Here is a 20,578-nt window from a genome sequence, read left to right on the forward strand (position 1 = left end):
GAAGGCCTTATGTGTCTCTGCCTTTGGCTGATTTTAGTCTGATAAAGTGTATTACTTTTCTAGTAATAAACTGTAACTCTGAGTATAAAAATTGTCATGAGTTTTGCAAGTCCTTCAAGCAAATTAAATTATAAACTTGAGGGTGGTCCTAGGAACCCTTTGCACTAGCAGTCTGGCCAACTCCAAGCAGTGAGTTAATAAAACATATTGTTAAAAGTACTTTTACCTTGTTTCCATTTACTTTCTAAAATGTGGCTACCAGAAAATTAAAAATTACATGGCTGACCTTTGTAGGTTGTAGTATATGTCTACTAACAGCACTGGTATCTTTACACATGTTCTCATTTAAGTGACATTTGAGAAAACACAAGTTTTGGGCCAGATTTTACACCCAAAACTACATTTATCTACATTAATTCTACATATTATACATTTCCTCTTTTGAAATTACAAAAGCAGCAGTATGGAAAATGCCATAAATCTTCCTAATCTGGGATTGTTGGAATTCGATTCTGGTTTGACACTAATTCAGTAGGATCACCTAACTAGTCTGAGCTAAGCCTGCTCACTAAAATAAAGAATACAAAATTAAAAACAAAAGCTGGCAATTCAATAATGAAGAGCAAAACTTAATTACTCAAAAACTGTATCACTGTTCAGAGTATACAAATAAAAATAATCACTCTACAAAATCCATCTAAAATAATTATATAAATATGGCTGAATAATAAATGTTTACATTATTTATACATGGTTTTTAAGTGCAAAAACTAATCAAATAAAGGTATTGAACTGAACTTTATTGAAAAATCATTCACTAAAAAAAGTACAAAAAAGCCGTATTAAAATACGGGTTCACATTAGAATTCAACAACTAACTCCTGCCATTTCAGACTATAAAAATGAAATCATCCTTTCTTTCAGTGACTTAGTATAGCATCTCTTATATCATCATCCAAGACCAAACAACTCTTTTTCTTGCAGTCTCAATTTTTTTTCAAAAGCTCTGTTATTATATCTGGAAGAGTAGCTCTCAAAAAAAAAAGACTGCTGACCTAGATGACAGCAGATTTGGTGTGGCTGACCACCTTCGTTTCAGAACCTGGGCGACAGGCAAATGGTCATCTGAGACACATGACCTTTCTTACAGCAAAGAGATTATCACCATGGCAGCCACACCTGCCCCAAATGTAACTGCGCTGTGCATTTCAGACATCACATCTTAAAGATAAAATCATCTACAAATGATTGTTTCCATGCTTCAATTATCACCTTGACACCACTGATTCTCAGACCGATCTCTCTAATGGCCCCCTCTTCCCAAGACAGCCCCAAACCTTGAGCTATAACCTGGATATTTACCCTCGTGTCTAATATTTGTCTCCAACTCAATGTGTCTAGAACTCAAAGATTCTGTTTCTCTTCCTTTCCTCATCCAAATCCCCTTTCTCAAATTCTTACAAAATTTATTGATAAAATGTTTAAATCATGCTAATATTCTTGAGCCCCTCTTTACTTCCTTCTTACCTGCCATGATCTTCCAATACAAAAATTATCCATAACATGGTGCTTACGTTAAAAAAAAACCTTTACCAAGATGCACTGACAGGTAAAATGGCCATATATTTACAGGTGAAATGGCTTGATGGTTATGAGTCTTTAAAATATTCTGGAAGAAAAGAGTGTGTGTGTGTGTGTATTGGATTGGGGAGAATAAAGGTAGATTAAATAAGAAGGGAAGAATTATAAGCCATGTGGTGGGCACACAGGGATTCCTTCCACTCTTTTTGCTTAATTTGCTAATGCTTGGAAATTTCTGTAATAAAAAGCTCTAAAGAAGGATCCATTCCCCCTGGTAATTTCAATTAGACAAATGTGTGTTTACTATGAGCTAGTGTGTTACCCTCTGGGGACACACTAGTGAACAATAGATTGTTCCTGTCCTCAAGTTGCTCACAACCACATGGGGAGGAATGTTAAGGAGAGAGGTGTTATAATCATTAGGGACGAGCACGGAGGGCAGCAGATATTACAGTGCGTGTAACACTCTCTCTTGGCATCCCCGCCCCTGCAAGGCCACCTTAAAGGTCCTCCAGTTATGAGGCAGGTATGTTACCTCTATGTCCTGACTTGCTTTGGCCGAAGGGCTGGTACAAAGCTTGCACTAAGCAGGAGCCTGGGGAGCCCTTGTGCATGGCACCTGGCGCTCCTGCCCTGAGCCTAATAAGGAACACCAGGCTCCCTGGAAAGCCAGTCCCCGCCATCCCAGTGGACCCATCCCAGCTGGGCACCCAGGCACCGTAGCAAGACCACCCAGTCTGGCTCCACTGACCCCAGCCAGAAATACCCAGGCAACACAAAGAATAAATAATCGATGTTTGTTTTAAGGCATTACATTTGCTGTGATTTGTTATGTAGCAAAAAAATAACGGATACAGGAAAGGAACACACCTGTACCAATTTTGGAGGGTCATAGGATTTACAGACAAAGGTGACATTTAAAAAGGAGAAGTTAGAGATAAGGGAATAAATCCACGGAGAAGGAATATGTTTCCACAGGTAAAAGCTTTCTTCCACATCTGGTTTAGCAGAAGACAGCTGGATTTCCATATCTGGTGCTACATTCAATTTGTTTCCGTATGTTGTTTTGGCTGAGGTATATAATGAAAATCCTTAAAAATGTGTCTTATTGATAGGTGGTTGGAGAGGAGAGCTGTATTTTAATAGCTTTTCCAGAACATTATTGTATTATTCTTGGATACTACACCAAAAACTCAACAAATGGTAATTTCTTAAAGGTTATTGAAACCTGAAATCATATACACTGTTGCATCAAAGTCCATGGGTCTAATCTGGCACTTTGAATGGATCGTTTACAAATGCATCCTTCTGTGATGCCATGTATTAGTCATTTGAAAAAACCTGGGTTTACTGAGTGATAAAGATCTTCTAAATGTTGAAAGATTTCATTATACAACATAAAAAAAAATCACAAACACACATACACACACATTTGTTAACATGACCACTGATCTCATCAGGAAAGTCTCTTGATGTATGGGAAGCTGTTAACTTCATGATGACTTTCCAAAATTCTAATTTTGCTCGACAATTTAAATGTTATAATTGGCGACAAATACAGCCAGTTGTTTTTCTTGAAGTGACGGGCTCAAGTCACTCATTTCTGAGAAAGTGTTCGCCAAATGCCATACTACAAATAACCATCGTCTGTCTCCCAGTCATTCTTTCAGACAAAAAAAATCGTGTTAAATAGTGTCTAGTTCAGTTTCCAACTGATTATATGAGGGCCTTTTCTCAAGATCATGCTTCATTCATGAAGTATGCTTCCTGTTTCATCACACAGAACACTAACAAAACATGTTCAAAGGTTCACATTTAATGAAATTAATAACTTTTATTGTTTCATCAAGGAGACTCCTAAGGGACTTTTTTTAACCTTACAAGTGGACGGCAGTGAACAATCAATGATACGAGTGCCCCATGGTACCACTGCCTTCATTAGTGCTAAGAGGCCAGCAGTTCTGTTCATCACTGCTTTTCAAATGGTGAGAAAGGCAAAAACTGTCTTAGCATCATCATGAAAATAGGTTTGACTTTGTGGAGGCCTCAGAGTGTCATCACTTTGAGAACCACTGGTTTAGATGACAACCTTAAGAAGGCGGGAAGCTTGTAGTTTTTTAAATCTGAGATTTACAATTTGCTACATTGCAGATGAAATGCAACTCCAGTCCTCTGCCTTGGAAGTGCCTGATGCGAAGAGTATGCAGCCTCTGGCCTACTCGGTCTTCACATTGATATATATACAGCGTTCTGAGCTTTGCAAAGGACCACCAGTCCCACAGAAGATGGCATTTTCCCTGTCCCAAGATAGCAGTTTCAAGTGCTCAGTTTTACAAAATGAAGTTCTATAAAGAATGTGCAGAGCTTCTAAGCTACCATACACAGCACAAAGCCTCCAAATGATGAGGGCGTGAGTTCTGGGTACAGGGGATGAGCTGGCAAAGCTCAGGGACCAACCCCATTGGTGACCCAGGCTCACCATAGCTCCCATCGTTGCAGGAGGAGCTTCATGCACCGTCCACCAGAGGAAAGTGACCTTTGTGCTTGCTTTTTCTTTCACTTTGCAGGCACTGGCTCCACCAGGCCTTTGCCTAACTCCCCACCAAGACTCAGAGGCCCACCAGCTCATTTCACCTGCCCTTGAGTCATAATGAATAAAAATGTCAATAAGTGAATTAACTTGTAGTGCTAGAGTTCTCTCTACACATTAAAGCTCTTCAAATAACAACCCAGTCTAGGACACTACATCCACCACCTCCAAGCTTGTTACTCTTTGTGTAGGTGAGGTGATTGCAATGTTTCTAGTGCAGCCTGTAAATCACCCAATCTCAGCACATAAAAAGAAAATAGATGGAACATTAAGAGATTTGGCTCTTGAGCTACTTTTGCTATTCAATAAAAAAATCAGTGAAGTTTTAAGAGGATCTTCACACATAAAAATACAGCAATATATGGGAAACATAATACACTTTTGTGGCTAGCACAGAGCGCACGGATGGGAGCAGTGTCAAGTCTAATAAAGCTGCTTTGCAGTTCTCTGCCCCTGCACTGTCACTAGCACAGGCAAAAGCATAACAAAATAAACACCTACCCACTGCATTTGCGCCATCTCCTTCATTGACTCCGTGAAAGCGACAGCGAACCTGGTAAAGTGAGCAAAAACAATGAACCCAATTAGGGCAGAATTCAATTAACATAACTATGAGGCAGCTCTCTGGAACAAATTATGAGAGGCAAGGTAAGAAGCTGAATTTAAAGTGCAATCAATCTTTATTACTCGTGGTCATCGCCATTAGGTTTCATCTCCACTCACATCCAAAAAAGATGTGTACGCAAGACGGAACAAATGAAGCTCCACACTTCTATCTTGCTTGCTCTTTCCATGCGAATCAGAGGCAAAGCCAGAAAGCAAGATGTCCGAGAGAAGCCAGGCGCTCAGTCAATCCACTCTGGTACCCAAGGGCAGGCTCTGCGCTCCACCAGTTTCCCCAGGGGATGGCCAACGCATCCAAGACTTACTAGAAGTACATGGATAATGGATGCTACCGTGTACATTTGCTGAGAAATGGCCGTTTCACACATAGGGCCAGGTGCACACGGGATGAACCAGGAACCTCTTATGGCTCCAGAAAGTAACAAGGTCAGAAAATGGCCAGGACGTGCTGAAAGGACACATGAGCCAAATCAAAGCATCTCCAGTGGCCATAGCTGGAGTGGTTTGAACACCCAAATAAATAATAATAGTGATGGAGAACCCAGAGAGTAAAGTTAATAAATATCCACAAATTTATGTTGACATAACTAACTGAAGAAGTAAATGGGGTGAAAGGGGCAGCCCCTCCTGATAGCAGAATTCCAGTTAATAAGTGTAGAGGTAGCGGCAAGAGCCACCGGGAGGCGAACACCACAGTGACGACTGTCGCAGCTCGTCCCCAGAGGCACAGCCCCGAAGGGCGGGCTCTTGCCGGAGAGCTCCAGGCGCCCAGCCTTGTCTTTGCCACACCATCCCTTCCTCTCCCTGCTCCCTCCCTGTGCCAGTCCCAGACAAGGTCAGAGGCATGTCCCCTGCTTAAGGGGGAATAAGGAACCCCACTCCCGGGTGTCATAAAGGTGGGCAAGGAGCAACAGGTTTCATGGACTTGCACCACCCATGCCATGCATGCTGACGCAGATTAAGGCCCAAACCCATCAGAGGTGGGCTGCTGGCATAGGTTATGAGATGCAATCCTTGCCCCCAGAATGATGACAAGAGATACAGACAAGCTGGACTCTGAGGGAAGCTGCAAAAGTGAAACACCTGGAAACCAAACAACTAAGCAACACAATGCTGTAGCTTGCTAGCTTCAGTTCCCGGTCCCTAGTTATGAACACCCAGTCAGTATTTTCTGTGGTCTTTCCTGCAAGTACTGACACTGCTATGGCTTCTGCAAGATGCTGGGGCACCCGACATGGCCAGCGAACGGACAGTGGGACAGCCTCAAATGTTCAGAAAAGAAGCAGCGAGACCAGAAATGGGGAAGCCACTGAGCAGGTAGTAAGGCCAAAGACACAAAGCCCGTGCCTTTTACCATATAACAATGTTTATAGGTAAATGAACAGGTGCAGGCCCAGAACAACTTCGGGGGGAAGTTCACTCCAAGGACTGGCAAGCAGGTCAGGTGCAGGGGGGAGGATGGGGACAAAGGAGCTGGCTGTGACTGTCCCTCACCCACGAAGCCATGCCCTGTTCACTTGGGATGACAGGAGCCACAGCGTGGTCAGGCTCTAAGACAGCAAGGAAGAATGAGAACCTAGGAAGGGTTTCATCAGCGGCACAAGTGCCTACATTTCAGGGGCAGAGAGGTGAACCTGAGTCAATGCTGTCATTTCTGTCAAACGCACATCATTTGTTCCAGAAGAGCATATGATGCATTCTTTCTTGCATCTCATCACTATAGAACCACTGCCCCTGGTTTTACATCCACCTAACAGATAACCTTTAAGAGAGTTTCTAGCCCAAACATCCTAGGAAAATTAAGAAATTTAAAATACCGCATTTCTTATGAAAAATATAAAACTACTGTGTTCACACTTCGGGTTGAATATTGCCCTTTCAAAAGTATTTACTCAAGTTGACATGTGATTCTGTTTGTCAAAAATATCTGTAGTAATCCTGCAGCTCAAAAAGCATATGAAGTAACCGATATTCAACCATTTTTGACCTACCAAGTGGCTAATTCCCATTGTATTATCTGTAATGCGCTGTATTTCCTGATAGTGAAAATATTTCTGAGGCAATTCAACTCATGCAAACTCTCTTTTGTTCATTTCCTTGGTAATATTAAGTTTTTCTAATATGTAGCTGCACGATCCTTTGCACATCAGTTTCTGTACATTTCAAATACTCATTTAATTTTGGCATTTATAGTTATAAATACCTATTATGTTATAAAACAAGCCAAAAAGCTGATACTAAAATAAGTTCAAATACTATACCAGTAAGGAAAAAAGTTTTAAAATCTAAAAAAGTTCAAAAATACACCTGACAGGAAAAATGTAACTATATAAAAAAGTATATTTGATTAAAAATGAGACTCATTACAAAGCTGGACAAGTTCAATACTTCATTTTATAGAAAAGTGTGCCGTATTATGTCGGACAAGAAATCTATGATTCATGCAACTTTCCTGCCCACTAACTTCAATCAATAGCCCCCCAATAAAAATCAATGTGTGTTTTAATAACAATGAAATGAATAATGCTAATGATAATACTATAAGATGCATTCACTCAATATTGTTTCTACCAAGCAGAATTATTTTCTTTCTATAAGACAGTACATTACAAACTGCATGAATTCAAGGGTAATAAATTTTTAGAGTACAGAACAACATCAGGGAAACCTATAATGATGGATCAACTTTCAAGGTAAGCCCAGTCTGTTTTAATACCTTCGTTTATTAAAACGAAGCATGCTCGTTTTAATACAGAGTGCATGCTCTACTTTAAAAAGGTTGCACTGCCACATTTATGCCCATAAGTCCTCAGGAAGAGGAAGAAGGGCCCTGAAATGCAGTGACATCCCCTGGGACCCTAGTTTTCAGGAGCAAGACTGACCCCTACCTTACAAAAAAGGGGGATGTAGCCTTAGGCTGAACAAAAGGCACAGCTGGAGCACATCCTGCATCTGGATCAGGAATGACCCAGTGACCTAAAAACTTGAAGAGTTCTGATTCCCTGACTGCAGTTTTGCAGCCATGAGAGGGTTATAGATGAGCCACAGGAATTTCATGGTTGGCCATTTAATGGGGACATAGAAGCAAACTAAATGTCCATCGACAGACAAATGGCGAAAGAAAACATAGGGTGCACATACATTAGGGGAGGCTAAAAAGGGAGAAAATTCTGCCATTTGCAACAGCATGGATGAAACTGAAGGATGTTATGCTCAGTGAAGTAAGCCAGACATGGAAGGACAAGTGACATATGATTCCACTGATATGTGCATCTAAAGTCATCAAACTCACAGGAGCAGGGTGTAGGGTGGTAGGTATCAGGGGCTGAGGGGAGGGGCCAGCGAGGAGACATGAGTCCAGGGGCACAAGGTTTCAGCTGAACAAGAGGAATAGGTCCTAGAGATTTCCCATACATCATAGAGCCTATGATTAACAACACTGTAATGTACACTGAAAAATTTGCTAAGAAGGGAGATTTTACATTAAGTGTTCTTATCATTAAAATAAGAAGAAGAAGAAGAAGAAGAAGAAAGACAGCAGGAAGAAACTTTGGAAATGATGGATATGTTTATGTCATTGATTGTGGTGATGGTTTCATGGATGTGTATTTATCTCCAAACTCATCAAGTTGTATACATCAATTATGTACAACATTTTGTATGTGGACCATACCTCAGTAAAGTGCTTTTTTTAAAACAGAATTAGTACAGCAAGCTATCCACATCAAAAAAAATTATCTAATCATCTGTTCTGTTTTATTCTGCTCTTTCAATGACTCAAAAGTTTACAAGAGTTGAAAGGATGCTTCACTAGTCTTATTGAGCTCTCAGTAGACCTTGAATTCAAGGCAATTCCATGGGCAGGTGAGATGGCCTCTGTCCCATCACAGCCGGTGGGCCCGTGGGAGTGACTGGCTGCACAGTACCCATCTCAGCTTTCCACGGAATCACCCAGAAGGCCTGCCAAGGACCAGAAGCCTCCACTGCTTCAGGTATGCATGTGTACATCTGGATTTCCTTGGATTTCACTAGCTCTTTTTTCTCCCACAATTTCTAAATGAACACAGAGGATTGGTAGAATGTTATTATTGTGTTAATTATTATCACTGTATTTGTCATACAGAGAAATGGGGTGCTTTACTTTTCCCACCTAGCCTTCCAGGGCACTCCAGAATGCTATACAAATATTATCATTTTCTCAATATGCCTCACTATGTAAAAGGTGGGGAGGCACAGCTCTGGGTTCTCAACAGGGAGCGAACCAGCCCCATCCCGGGGGTAGAATGTGTGGAGGCGTGTTGACTGCTGCAGCACCTGGTGGGTGCTTTGATGTGTAGTGTCCAGGGTTGGGATATGTGACAGCACCCCACAATGATCAAGTGTCCTGCCCCAAATGCCCACAGAGAAATACAGTCAGTGACCCCTTTCCCAAATGGTTTGTATTTAGCTCAGAAGTCTGCATAGATAACAGCCATGTCAGAAACATCCTATTTGGGAAAACTTGATACAAAATGGATCCTAATCTGTGTGCTAATAAAACCAGAGTTTATATGTATTATTATCCCTTAGAGAGCAACAATTCTGTCTCTCCTACCATGCAGAACATTCTAACAATGTTCCTCCAACATTAACTGTAATCGCAGAATTACTCAAGTGCGATAACTTTCCAATGACTATTAGTGGAAACATAAAAATGTGCCAAATGAAAACACAAATAAAATAAAATGGAAGAAATTGGCTTTACATGGTCAGAAGTAAGCTTCCCAAGCTATTGGTTTCCTAAGTCCTTTTGTTTCAGGGAATTCCACCCAAAGGGGTTAAATGTTTAACTTCTGTGAAATGCTCATCTTACCTGGCTTCTTCAAGGACTTTCCCCATCACTTCAATTTTTTCCCCTTGGTTAACATCTTCATTTAAGTCAGTTCCACCAAAGATGATCCCAAAAGGAATTCCATGACCTGCAAAATTATGACAGTTAACACAGCACAGTTCAGCTTTGGAAACACCCTCGCCAACCTGTCCCAGAGCTGATATTAAAAACCACAGTTCCCAGAACACAGGGACCATGTTTGGTTGTTTAATTGTATCCAACTCTCCTGAATACAGAATAGGCATCACTATTACAAATATGATGTGGGGATTAATCATGGGAGAGAGGCCGACCGTTGTTGTCAGGACTATTTTAAATCAATTTGCTTTAAATTTTAACAAATGAAAAATATTGCTGGCCACCATCTGTCAAAGCCAAGCTTATCATCCCTAGGAAGTGGGCTAACCTGGAAGTAGAGGGGCTGATGACAGAAAAAGAGCACTTCAGATTTAGTCCTGCTGGGGGTCATTGTAACAGGCACCAGGCCAGCAAGGAATTACGGAAGATGAAAGAGACACAGACCATGTGACCAAGGAGCCTGCAGGACAACAGAAGCATAAATCATGGATGGTGTAACTATAGTGGGAACCAAAAATATTTGAGAGGCTGCATGTGTAAAGGGTGACAGGATTCGCCACAGAAGGATATTTACTCTGAGCACAGGGCCCTGTATGGATGGAAGGTTTAGCTGGGGGACAGTCCACGAGCACAGATATGCAGGCATCAAGTTTGCACAGATCAAATTAAATGATGCTCAGATCAAAAACAACTCCCCCAAAGGACCTCCAAAGGTCATCTAGAAATTTCAAGAGATGATGGCCAGCAAACCACTACAGAGACCAGCTCTCACGAGTTCATGCTGAAGTTTCTCGAACAAGCCATCTCTACTGAGATTCGATGTTTAAGCAAAAAGGTACTGAGCTTTCCTATCATTTGCCTTAGAATCATTTCTGTCATGCAAATGAGCAGGTTCTTTCTTCTCTTTGGCTAGGTGGCTGTCACCATGGAACTTCATTGCCAAGGATTCAGCCACTAGTAGGAAGAATTGCAATAGCACAGATGGAGCACAGCAAGGCTGCTAGAAAAGAGAAAAGATGAGAAACACCTCAAAAGAACACTGGTGAAGACTGGCCTGTTTTTTCCAAAGAGGCACGTGGGTAATATGGGTTATGTGGATGTGTGGGTGTATATATACACATACACACTCATAGAAAGACTGATGAAATCTAAGGGAGAAAATCCAGCTCATGTTGGTTAACACAGGATGTGTGTATAAAAACGATGAACATACATTTCTATGTACATACATCTGGGAAAGGATACACCAAACACTTGGCTGTGGGTACCCGGAGAGAAGGGATCTCAAGTCTACAGATCTTTTGCTCTGTACATTTTATCTTTTTTACACTTCTTACTATGGATGGGTGCAACCTTTTTCAAAAATACATAGAAAACCATACTCAGTGCAAGAGTCACTTTCTGCAATGAGTTTAGACTTCTGGGGAATGCTGAGAAAGGGTGAGGTGTTTTAGCATGTGAGACAGATAGGGATCTTCGGGGACCACAGGGAGGTCTGAGATAGGCCGAATAAAGATCCCCAAAGACATCCATTCCTAATTCCTGGAAACTATGAAAACGTTACAGGAGGAAATTAAGCTGGTAGAATTGAGGTGGCCAATCAGCTGACCTTAAAATGGGGAGAGGATCTGGATTATGCAGATAGCCCAGGGTGACTGCTGGGTCCTTGAATGTGGAAGAGGGAAGCAGAGGCAGAGAGGTCAGCGTGATGCAATGGAAGGACTCAACCAGTCACTGCTGGCTTTGAAGATGGAAGGGCCATGTGCCAAGAACTGTGGGTGCCTCCATAAGGTGGGAAAGATAAGGAAACAGATCTGCCACAAGAGCCTCCAAAGAGAAACACAGCACTGCTGACATCCTGAGTTCAGCCCCGTGAGATGCATTTCAGCTTTCTGACCTCCAGGAATGTAGGATAATAAATGGGTGTGTTTGAGACCACCAGGTTTGTGGTAAATCGTTACAGCAGCCATGGGACTCTCACACATCATCCCACTGCCACAATAAAAAGTGCTACTGAGGGGAGCTCGGGAAAAGAGACACACACTGAGCACTGCAGAAGCTGCCTAAAAGTCATGAGAATGCGTAATAACTAAGTACTCACTAAGTCAATCAGCAACAACTCAAATATATCAAAATCTAATGTAGTGGGAAAAACACAGGACTTGGACACCAGATAGCCCTGGGTTGGAGACCTGGTTCTCCACTTGGAAAATGTATGCCTTTGAGCAAGTTACTCAGTTTCCAGGACCCATGTCTTCTCATCTGTGAAATGGAGATCTTAATAGTTAGCTGGCTTACTTGTGAGATTAAGTGACACACTGTCTATGACCTACCCAGTACAGAGGGGACTCTTTAAGTGATACTACTATTTCTGTGCCTTATACTGAAGACACTTTAAACTAGATAAATCCAGGAACTCTCTGAAAGCAACGTGGGATATTCCACTGACTGTTCTATTCTTTCCTCAAAGCTCATTCTACTGTTAAGAAAACCAAGCTTTAAATAAACAGCATGTTAGTCTTAATTGCAATGTATCCATAATTATGACTGAAAAATTCTAGAAGTTCTTTGCTGTAGTATAATGTACATAGTAAGTTTGTGCAAACTCTTACTGACCCTTCAAAAGCATACTCAGGCACCCCCTCCTCCCTGAAGTCATCTTGAAGTCCCTCAGAAGTAAATCGTCTCTGTTCTGCGCCACACCATGTATCATAAGACATTAGGATTTATGAGAAGACTGAAATATCCTTGAGAACAGGAACTCTGTCTTACTAATCTTGGACTCCTTGCTCCTAATATGATGCCTGCTGAAAGTAACAGCATCTGTTGATGTGAACTGAGCCTGAAGGGTGGTGTGCAAACTATTTTCCAAGTGCATTTACACAGAGCCACACATGTTCCATAAATCAGTGCATATGCTGAATATCTGTCACTCCCAGGAGTCTGCTGAGAAAAAATATCATAGTTTCCTGAGCCCGGCATCTTCATCAACCACCTGGTGCCAACTGCTTCCTTACTAGGTTCAAACCTAGAGCAGATTCTCAACAAGAAACAGAGGAAGAGATTGATCAAAACTCCTCTCATCCAGTTTTCTGCCAACGTCAAATTAACTGGCAAGTGTTCTGTGTATGCCATTTAGGGCATCGGAAGGAGAGCCCAGGAATACTGTGTCAGGACAGGGCTCTGTTTCATTGTTTATAGGGACAGCTGTGAAGTCCTGTTCACACACGTGTCGAAGGCTGATTGGTCTCCATGTCAAAAACCTTCTTCAGACATGTCCATGAGGGAAGAACAAGTGTAATGTGTTACTTTGAAGTTTATAAGGCAATTGGCCCATAATGTAAATGAAGCACTAACATTCATATTGTCTTTAAAAATACCTGCATTGTACCTGCCATACAGCTACAATATACATGAATATCTTTAATGTGCTATTTCCTATTATTTGCATATTCTTCTCAGCAACTTAATTTACCTAATTATTCACTCAGAAAAATACTGATTTTAAAAAGAAAGGCACACTTCTGTTCATCTGTGTCATTAAGGTTTTATTTGGATACACATACTATGCACAGATGTGTAAATGTGGCTAGTTGTTATTGGCAATATGTATCATATGACTGAAGCTTTTAAAACACACATACTAACTACAGAGAGAGGGGGGAACATCAGACCCAGCAACGGACCTGCATTTTGAAGCACTTGCCTCAGCAGACTGTCAATGAATACTTTCTAAAAGAAGCTGCGAAAGTATATTGTAAGAGTGTATCTTCAATGAATATGTTTTAAAAGAAGTTGCAAAAGTATACTGCAAGAGTGTATCTTTTGGCAAATTTAATTTTGAAGAAAAATTAAAAATACATAAAACCAAACAAATGGAGATGCTCAAGATGGTGGCGTGAGTAGGGTGGCAGAAATCTCCTCCCAAAACCATACATGGCTTGAGGATACAACAAATACAACTATTCCTAAAAGAGAGACCAGAATATACAGTACAACAGCTAGGCTACATCTACATCTGTGAGAACTCAGCATCTCATGAAAAGGGTAAGATACAAAGCTGTGACCCAATGGGACCCAAGCGCTCCCCTTACCCCAGCTCAGCGGCGGGAAGAAAGGAGTCAAAGTGGGGAGGGAGAGGAAGTACAGGACTGCTAAATAAGCAGCCCTAGAAATCTGCACTGGGAGCACAGACACACACTGCATGGTGTACCAGATATTAGAGAAACAGAAAAGTAAAATCCGAGACTGAGACAGCGAGTGGGTCCCCACAACTGGCTGCCTGGGACAAAAGAAAAGCAGGCACTTTAAAAGTCTCAAAGGGACAAGGGTTTAACAAGTGGACAAAATCGTCCTGGCACACTCAGCCCAGCAGGCTGGGAATTTTAAGGAACGTCAGGCACTCTAACCCCTTGGATGGTAACGCACCTCCGAGGCCCCTCATGGTGATAAGCAGCCTGCCATTCATTATGTTCGACCCGCACTACAAGCAAACCAGCTGACCTGCCATTCCTGTGGACCAGCCTCTCCCACTTTTTTACTATCTAACCATCTATCTTTAACTCACTTATTATGCTATTATATTTATTAAGCTCGGAGAAGCAACCACACAGAGTCTTCTCCCACTGTGCAGCTAACTGGGCCAGACCCAGAGACTGCTCATTGCACGCAGCTGCCTGGCACAGGCAGAGGGAGCCAGCACAGAGTCCAGAAGGCACAAAGGGGCATCGTTCTTGCAGGAGAACACATGCTGCGCACCAGTGACCCCCGCAGTTCCCTAGGCTATCCCAAGAACTGCCTTGCCCAGGGCAGCTCAGGGATTAACCCAGAGACTTCTGCCTTTGTGTGGTTTACTGGCACAGGCAGCAGAGAAGGGCAAGATGACCAGCAAGCAGGAAGGGACTTTGTTCTCCCAGCTGACAAATGTGCCACTCACTGGTGATCACTTCTATCATCATTAAACGGCAGAAGAACCTGGTCCACTCCAAAATCACTCAAACACCAGAGAGAGGGCCAGGGGAGACCGATATAACCAATCTTTCTGAAAAAGAATTCAAAATAAAAGTCATGACCATGCTAATGGAGCTGCAGAGAAATATGCAAGAGCTAAGGGATGAATTTGGGAGGGAGATAACAGAAATAAAAGAAACAATGGAAGGATTTCAGAGCAGACTGGATGAGGTGCAAGAAACTGTTAGTGGAATAAAAATCAGAGAACAGGAATTCAGAGAAGCTGAGACAAAGAGAGATAAAAAGATCTCTAGTAATGAAAGAATATTAAGAGAACTGTGTGACCAATCCAAATGGAACAACATTTGAATTATAGGGGTACCAGAAGAAGAAGAGAGAGAAAAAGGGATAGAAAGTGTCTTTGAATAGATAATTGATGAAAAGTTTCCCAAGCTGTGGAAGGAAATAGTCCCTCAGGCTGTAGAAGTCCACAGATCTCCCAAAATAAGGGACACAAGGAGGATAACACCAAGACATATAATAATTAAAATGGCAAAGATCAAAGACAAGGACAGAGTATTAAAAGCAGCCAGAGAGAGAAAAAAGATCCCCTACAAAGGAAAACCCATCAGGCTATCATCAGACTTCTCAACAGAATCCTTACAGGCCAGAAGGGAATGGCATGATATATTCAATGAAATGAAACAGAAGGGCCTCAAACCAAGAATACTGTATCCAGCAAGATTATCATTTAAATTTGAAAGAGGGATTAAACAATTCTCAGATAAGCAAAAGTTGAGGGACCTTACCTCCCACAAATCACCTCTACAGTGCAGTTTTAAGGGATGGCTCTAGATGGAAGTACTCTTAAGGCTAAATAGATGTCACCAGAGAAAATAAAATCACAGCAAAGAAAGCACACTGACCAAATACTAACTAAAGGCAAAAAATAAAACCAGCTATGCACAAAAGCAGTCAAGGGAAACACAAAAGAGTACAGAATAAAACACCTAATATATGAAGAGTGGAGGAGGAAGAAAAAGAAGTGAGAGAAAAAATAATCATCAGACTGTGTTTATAATAGCATAATAAGTGAGTTAAAGATAGATGGTTAGATAGTAAAGAAGCTGCCCTTGAATCTTTGGTAACCATGAATCCAAAGCCTGCAATGGCAATAAGTATATATCTTTTGATAATCACCCTAAATATAAATGGATGGAATGCACCAATCAAAAGACACAGAGTTATAGAATGGATAAAAAAACAAGATTCATATATATGCTGCCTACAAGAGACTCACCTCAAACCCAAAGACATGCACAGACTAAAAGTTAAGGGATGGAAAAAGATATTTCATGCAAACAATAGGGATAAAAAAAGCAGGTGTTGCAGTACTTGTATCAGACAAAATAGACTTCAAAATAAAGAAAGTAACAAGAGATAAAGAAGGGCATTATATAATGATAAAGGGGGCAGTCCAACAAGAGGACATAACTGTTATAAATATATACGCACCCAACACAGGAGCACCGATATGTGAAACAAATACTAACAGAATTAAAGGAGGAAATATAATGCAATGCATTCATTTTAGGAGACTTCAACACACCACTCACTACAAAGGACAGATCAACCAGATAGAAAATAAGTAAGGACACAGAGGCACTGGAAAACACACTAGGACTGATAGACCTAACAGACTTCTACAGGATTCTACACCCAAAAGCAGCAGGATACACATTCTTCTCAAGTGCACATGGAACATTTTCCAGAATAGACCACATACTGGGCCACAAAAAGAGCCTCAGTAAATTCAAAAAGATTGAAATTCTACCAACCAACTTCTCAGATCACAAAGGTATAAAACTAGAAATAAATTGTACAAAGAAAACAAAAAGCCTCACAAACACATGAAGGCTTAACAACATGCTTCTAAATAATCAATGGATCAATGACCAAATTAAAACAGAGATCAAGCAATATATGGAGACAAATGAAAACAACAGCACAACACTCCAGCTTCTGTGGGACACAGCAAAGGCAGTTCTAAGACGGAAGTATATAGCAATCCCGGCCTATTTAATGGAGAAAGAAAAATCCCAAATGAATACTCTAAAGTCACAATTATTGAAACTGGAAACTGAAGAACAAATGAGCCAAAAGTCAGCAGAAGGAGGAACATAATAAAGATCAGAGAATAAATAAATAAAACTGAGAAAAATAAAACAATAGAAAAACTCAATGAAACCAAGAGCTGGTTCTTTGAGAAAATAAACAAAATGGATAAATCCCAAGCCAGACTTATTAAGAGAAAAAGAGAATCTACACACATAAACAGAATCAGAAATGAGAAAGGAAAAATCATGACAGACCCCACAGCAATACAAAGGATACTATGAAAATCTATATGCTAACAAACTGGATAACCTGGAAGAAATGGACAACTTTCTAGAAAAATACAACCTTCCAAGACTGACCAAGGAAGAAACAGAAAATCTAAACAGACCAATTACCAGCAATGAAATTGAATTGGTAATCAAAAAACTACCCAAGAACAAAACTCTTGAACCAGATGGATTCACTGCTGAATTTTATCAGACATTTAAAGAAGACATAATACCTATTCTCCTTAATGTCTTCCAAAAAATAGAAGAGGAGGGAATACTTCCAAACTCATTCTATGAAGCCAGCATCACTCTAATACCAAAACCAGGCAAAGATCCCACAAAAAAAGAAAATTACAGACCAATAGCCATGATGAACATAGAAGCAAAAATACTCAACAAAATATTAGCAAACCAAATTCAAAAACACATCAAAGAGGATCATACACCATGACCAAGTGGGATTCATCTCAGGGATGCAAGGATGGTATAACATTAGAAAATCCATCAACATCATCCACCACATCAACAAAAGAAGGACAAAAACCACATGATCATCTCCATAGATGCTGAAAAAACATTCAACAAAATTCAACGTCCATTCATGACAAAAATTCTCAACAAAATGGGCATAGAGGGCAAGTACCTCAACATAATAAAGGCCATATATGACAACCCACAGCCAACAGCATACTTACCAGCAAGAAGCTGAAAGCTTTTCACCTAATATTGGGAACAAGACAGGGATGCCCACTCTCCCCACTATTATTCAACAGAGTACTGGAGGTCCTAGCCATGGCAATTAGACAAAACAAAGAAATAAAAGGCATCCAGATTGGTAAGGATGAAGTCAAACTGTCCCTCTTTGCAGATGACATGATATTGTATATAAAAAACCCTGAACACTCCACTTCAAAACTACTAGAACTAATATCTGAATTCAGCAAAGTTGCAGGATACAAAATTAATACACAGAAATCTGTTGCATTCCTATACACTAATGATGAACTAGCAGAAAGAGAAATCAGGAAAACAATTCCATTCCCAATTGCATCAAAAAGAATAAAATACCGAGTAATAAATCTAACTAAGGAAGTGAAAGATCTATAAACTGAAAACTACAAGACACTCTTAAGAAAAATTAAAGAGGACACTAACAAATGGAAATTCATCCCATGCTCTTGGGCGGGAAGAATTAATATTGTAAAAATGGCTATCCTGCCTAAAGCAATCTACAGATTCAATGCAATCCCTATCAAAATACAAACAGCATTCTTCAACGAACTGGAGAAATAGTTCTAAAATTCACATGGGACTACAAAAGACCCCAAATAGCCAAAGCAATCCTGAGAAGGAAGAATAAAGCAGGGCAGATCTCGCTTCCCAACTTCCAACTTCTACTACAAAGCCACAGTAATCAAGACAATTTGGTACTGGCACAAGAACAGTACCACAGACCAGTGGAACAGCATAGAGAGTCCAGATATTGACCCAAACATATATGGTCAATTAGTATATGATAAAGTAACCATAGATATACAATGGGGAAATGACAGCCTCTTCAACAGCTGGTGTTGGCAAAACTGGACAGCTAGATGTAAGAGAATGAAACTGGATCACTGTCTAACCCCATACACAAAAGTAAACTCAAAATGGATCAAAGAGCTGAATGTAAGTCATGAAAACACAAAACTCTTAGAAAAAAATACAGGCAAAAATCTCTTAGACATAAATATGAGCAACTTCTGTATGAACATATCTCCCCGAGCAAGGGAAACAAAAGCAAAAATGAACAAGTGTGACTACATCAAGCTGAAAAGCTTCTATAAGCAAAGGACAACATCAGTAGAACAAAAAGGCATCCTACAGTAAAGGAGAATATATTCATAAATGACATATCTGATAAGGGGTTGACATTCAAAATATATAAAGAGCTCATGCACCTCAACAAACAAAAAGCAAATAATCAAATTAAAACATGGGCAGAGGATCTGAACAGACACTTCTCCAAAGAATAAATTCAGATGGCCATCAGACACATGAAAAGATGCTCTACATCTCTAATCATCAGAGAAAAGCAAATTAAAACCACAATGAGATATCACCTCACACCAGTAAGGATCACCACCATCCAACAGACAAACAACAACAAATGTTGGCAAGGATGTGGAGAAAGGGGAACCCTCCTACACTGTTGGTGGGAATGTAAATTAGTTCAACCATTGTGGAAAGAGTATGGAGGTTCCTCAGAAAACTCAAAATAGAAATACTATTTGACCCAGGAATTCCATTCCTAGGAATTTACTCCAAGAATGCAGGAGCCCAGTTTGAAAAAGACATAGGCACCCCTATGTTTATTGCAGCACTATTTACAATAGCCAAGAAATGGAAGCAACCTAAGTGTCTATTAGTAGATGAATGGATAAAGAAGATGTGGTATATATACACAATGGAATATTATTCAGCCATAAGAAGAAAACAAATCCTACCATTTGCAACAACATGGGTGGAGCTAGAGGGTATTATGCTCAGTGACAGGTTTCAAATGATTTCACTCATCTGTGGAGTGTAAGAACAAAAAAAAAAAACTGAAGGAACAAAACAGCAGCAGACTCACAGAACCCAAGAATGGACTAACAGTTACCAAAGGGAAAGAGACTAGGAAGGATGGGTAGGAAGGGAGGGATAAGGGTGAAAAAGGGGCATTATGATTAGCAGACATAATATAGGGGGTAGGGGGCACAGGGAAGGCAGTAGAACACAGAGAAGACAAGTAGTGATTCTGTAGCATCTTACTATGCTGATGGACAGTGACTGTAATGAGGTATGTGGTGGGGACTTGATAATGGGGGGAGTCTAGTAACCATAATGTTGCTCATGTAATTGTATATTAATGATGACAAAAAAAAAAACCCAAACACACCCATACACAAAGTGGTCACCTCTGGGTAGTGAAATTTCATGTGCCATATTCTCTTCTTTGTATTTTTATGAAATTTCCAAACCATCTACTATGTAATAAAAAAAAAAACAGTAAGTGTTATATATTTTAAAATATAGCGTAACCAACAGAGGAGTGTCTTCATCACCTGTGGTGCCTTCCCAGAAGGAAAGAACACACAGCCAGCTGCGCGGGTGTGGGGGCCAGTTCAGCGCGCAGAGCTGGTACCAGAAGCTCCATGACACCGTGAAGTGAGGCCAGAAGGTACATCACACTATCTCTGTGTATTGACAACAGTTCTAGAGCTTTTGTTATGCTTCTCGGAGAGAGTGCGACTTTCAGAAAGATAACCCTTGGGAATAAGTGACATTTAACTTCCATAAAGACCCCAGAAAGAGCCTGTATAGAAGAGAGGGTCAGAGGCCCCATCTTCCTGTGGTTCAGGTGGCAGAGTTGGGAGAGGGAAGGAGGGTGGATTGAGTGTTCAGAAACAGAAAGTCACCTTTATCGATGAAACTTCAGCAAATTTCAGAGGCTTGACACATTTTGCTGACTCAAGT

The 20,578-nt window shown here is 40.7% G+C and overlaps 1 protein-coding gene across 10 annotated transcripts in view; it reads right to left on the bottom strand.

Annotated features, from left to right (window-relative positions):
• GLT1D1 (glycosyltransferase 1 domain containing 1) overlaps nt 1-20,578 on the bottom strand; it is a 111,116-nt gene that overhangs the window by 69,050 nt on the left and 21,488 nt on the right. For all 10 annotated transcript variants that reach the window (XM_036921815.2, XM_057491822.1, XM_036921814.2 and 7 more), the window contains 2 exons: nt 9,648-9,753; nt 4,673-4,724 (listed from right to left, as the gene is read on the bottom strand). In XM_036921815.2, the coding sequence (XP_036777710.1) occupies nt 4,673-4,724; nt 9,648-9,753 (158 nt within the window). The remainder of the gene's footprint in view (nt 1-4,672; nt 4,725-9,647; nt 9,754-20,578) is intronic.

The sequence above is a fragment of the Manis pentadactyla genome, chromosome 14 (genome assembly GCF_030020395.1).
Source record: "Manis pentadactyla isolate mManPen7 chromosome 14, mManPen7.hap1, whole genome shotgun sequence".
Classification (NCBI taxonomy): domain Eukaryota; kingdom Metazoa; phylum Chordata; class Mammalia; order Pholidota; family Manidae; genus Manis; species Manis pentadactyla.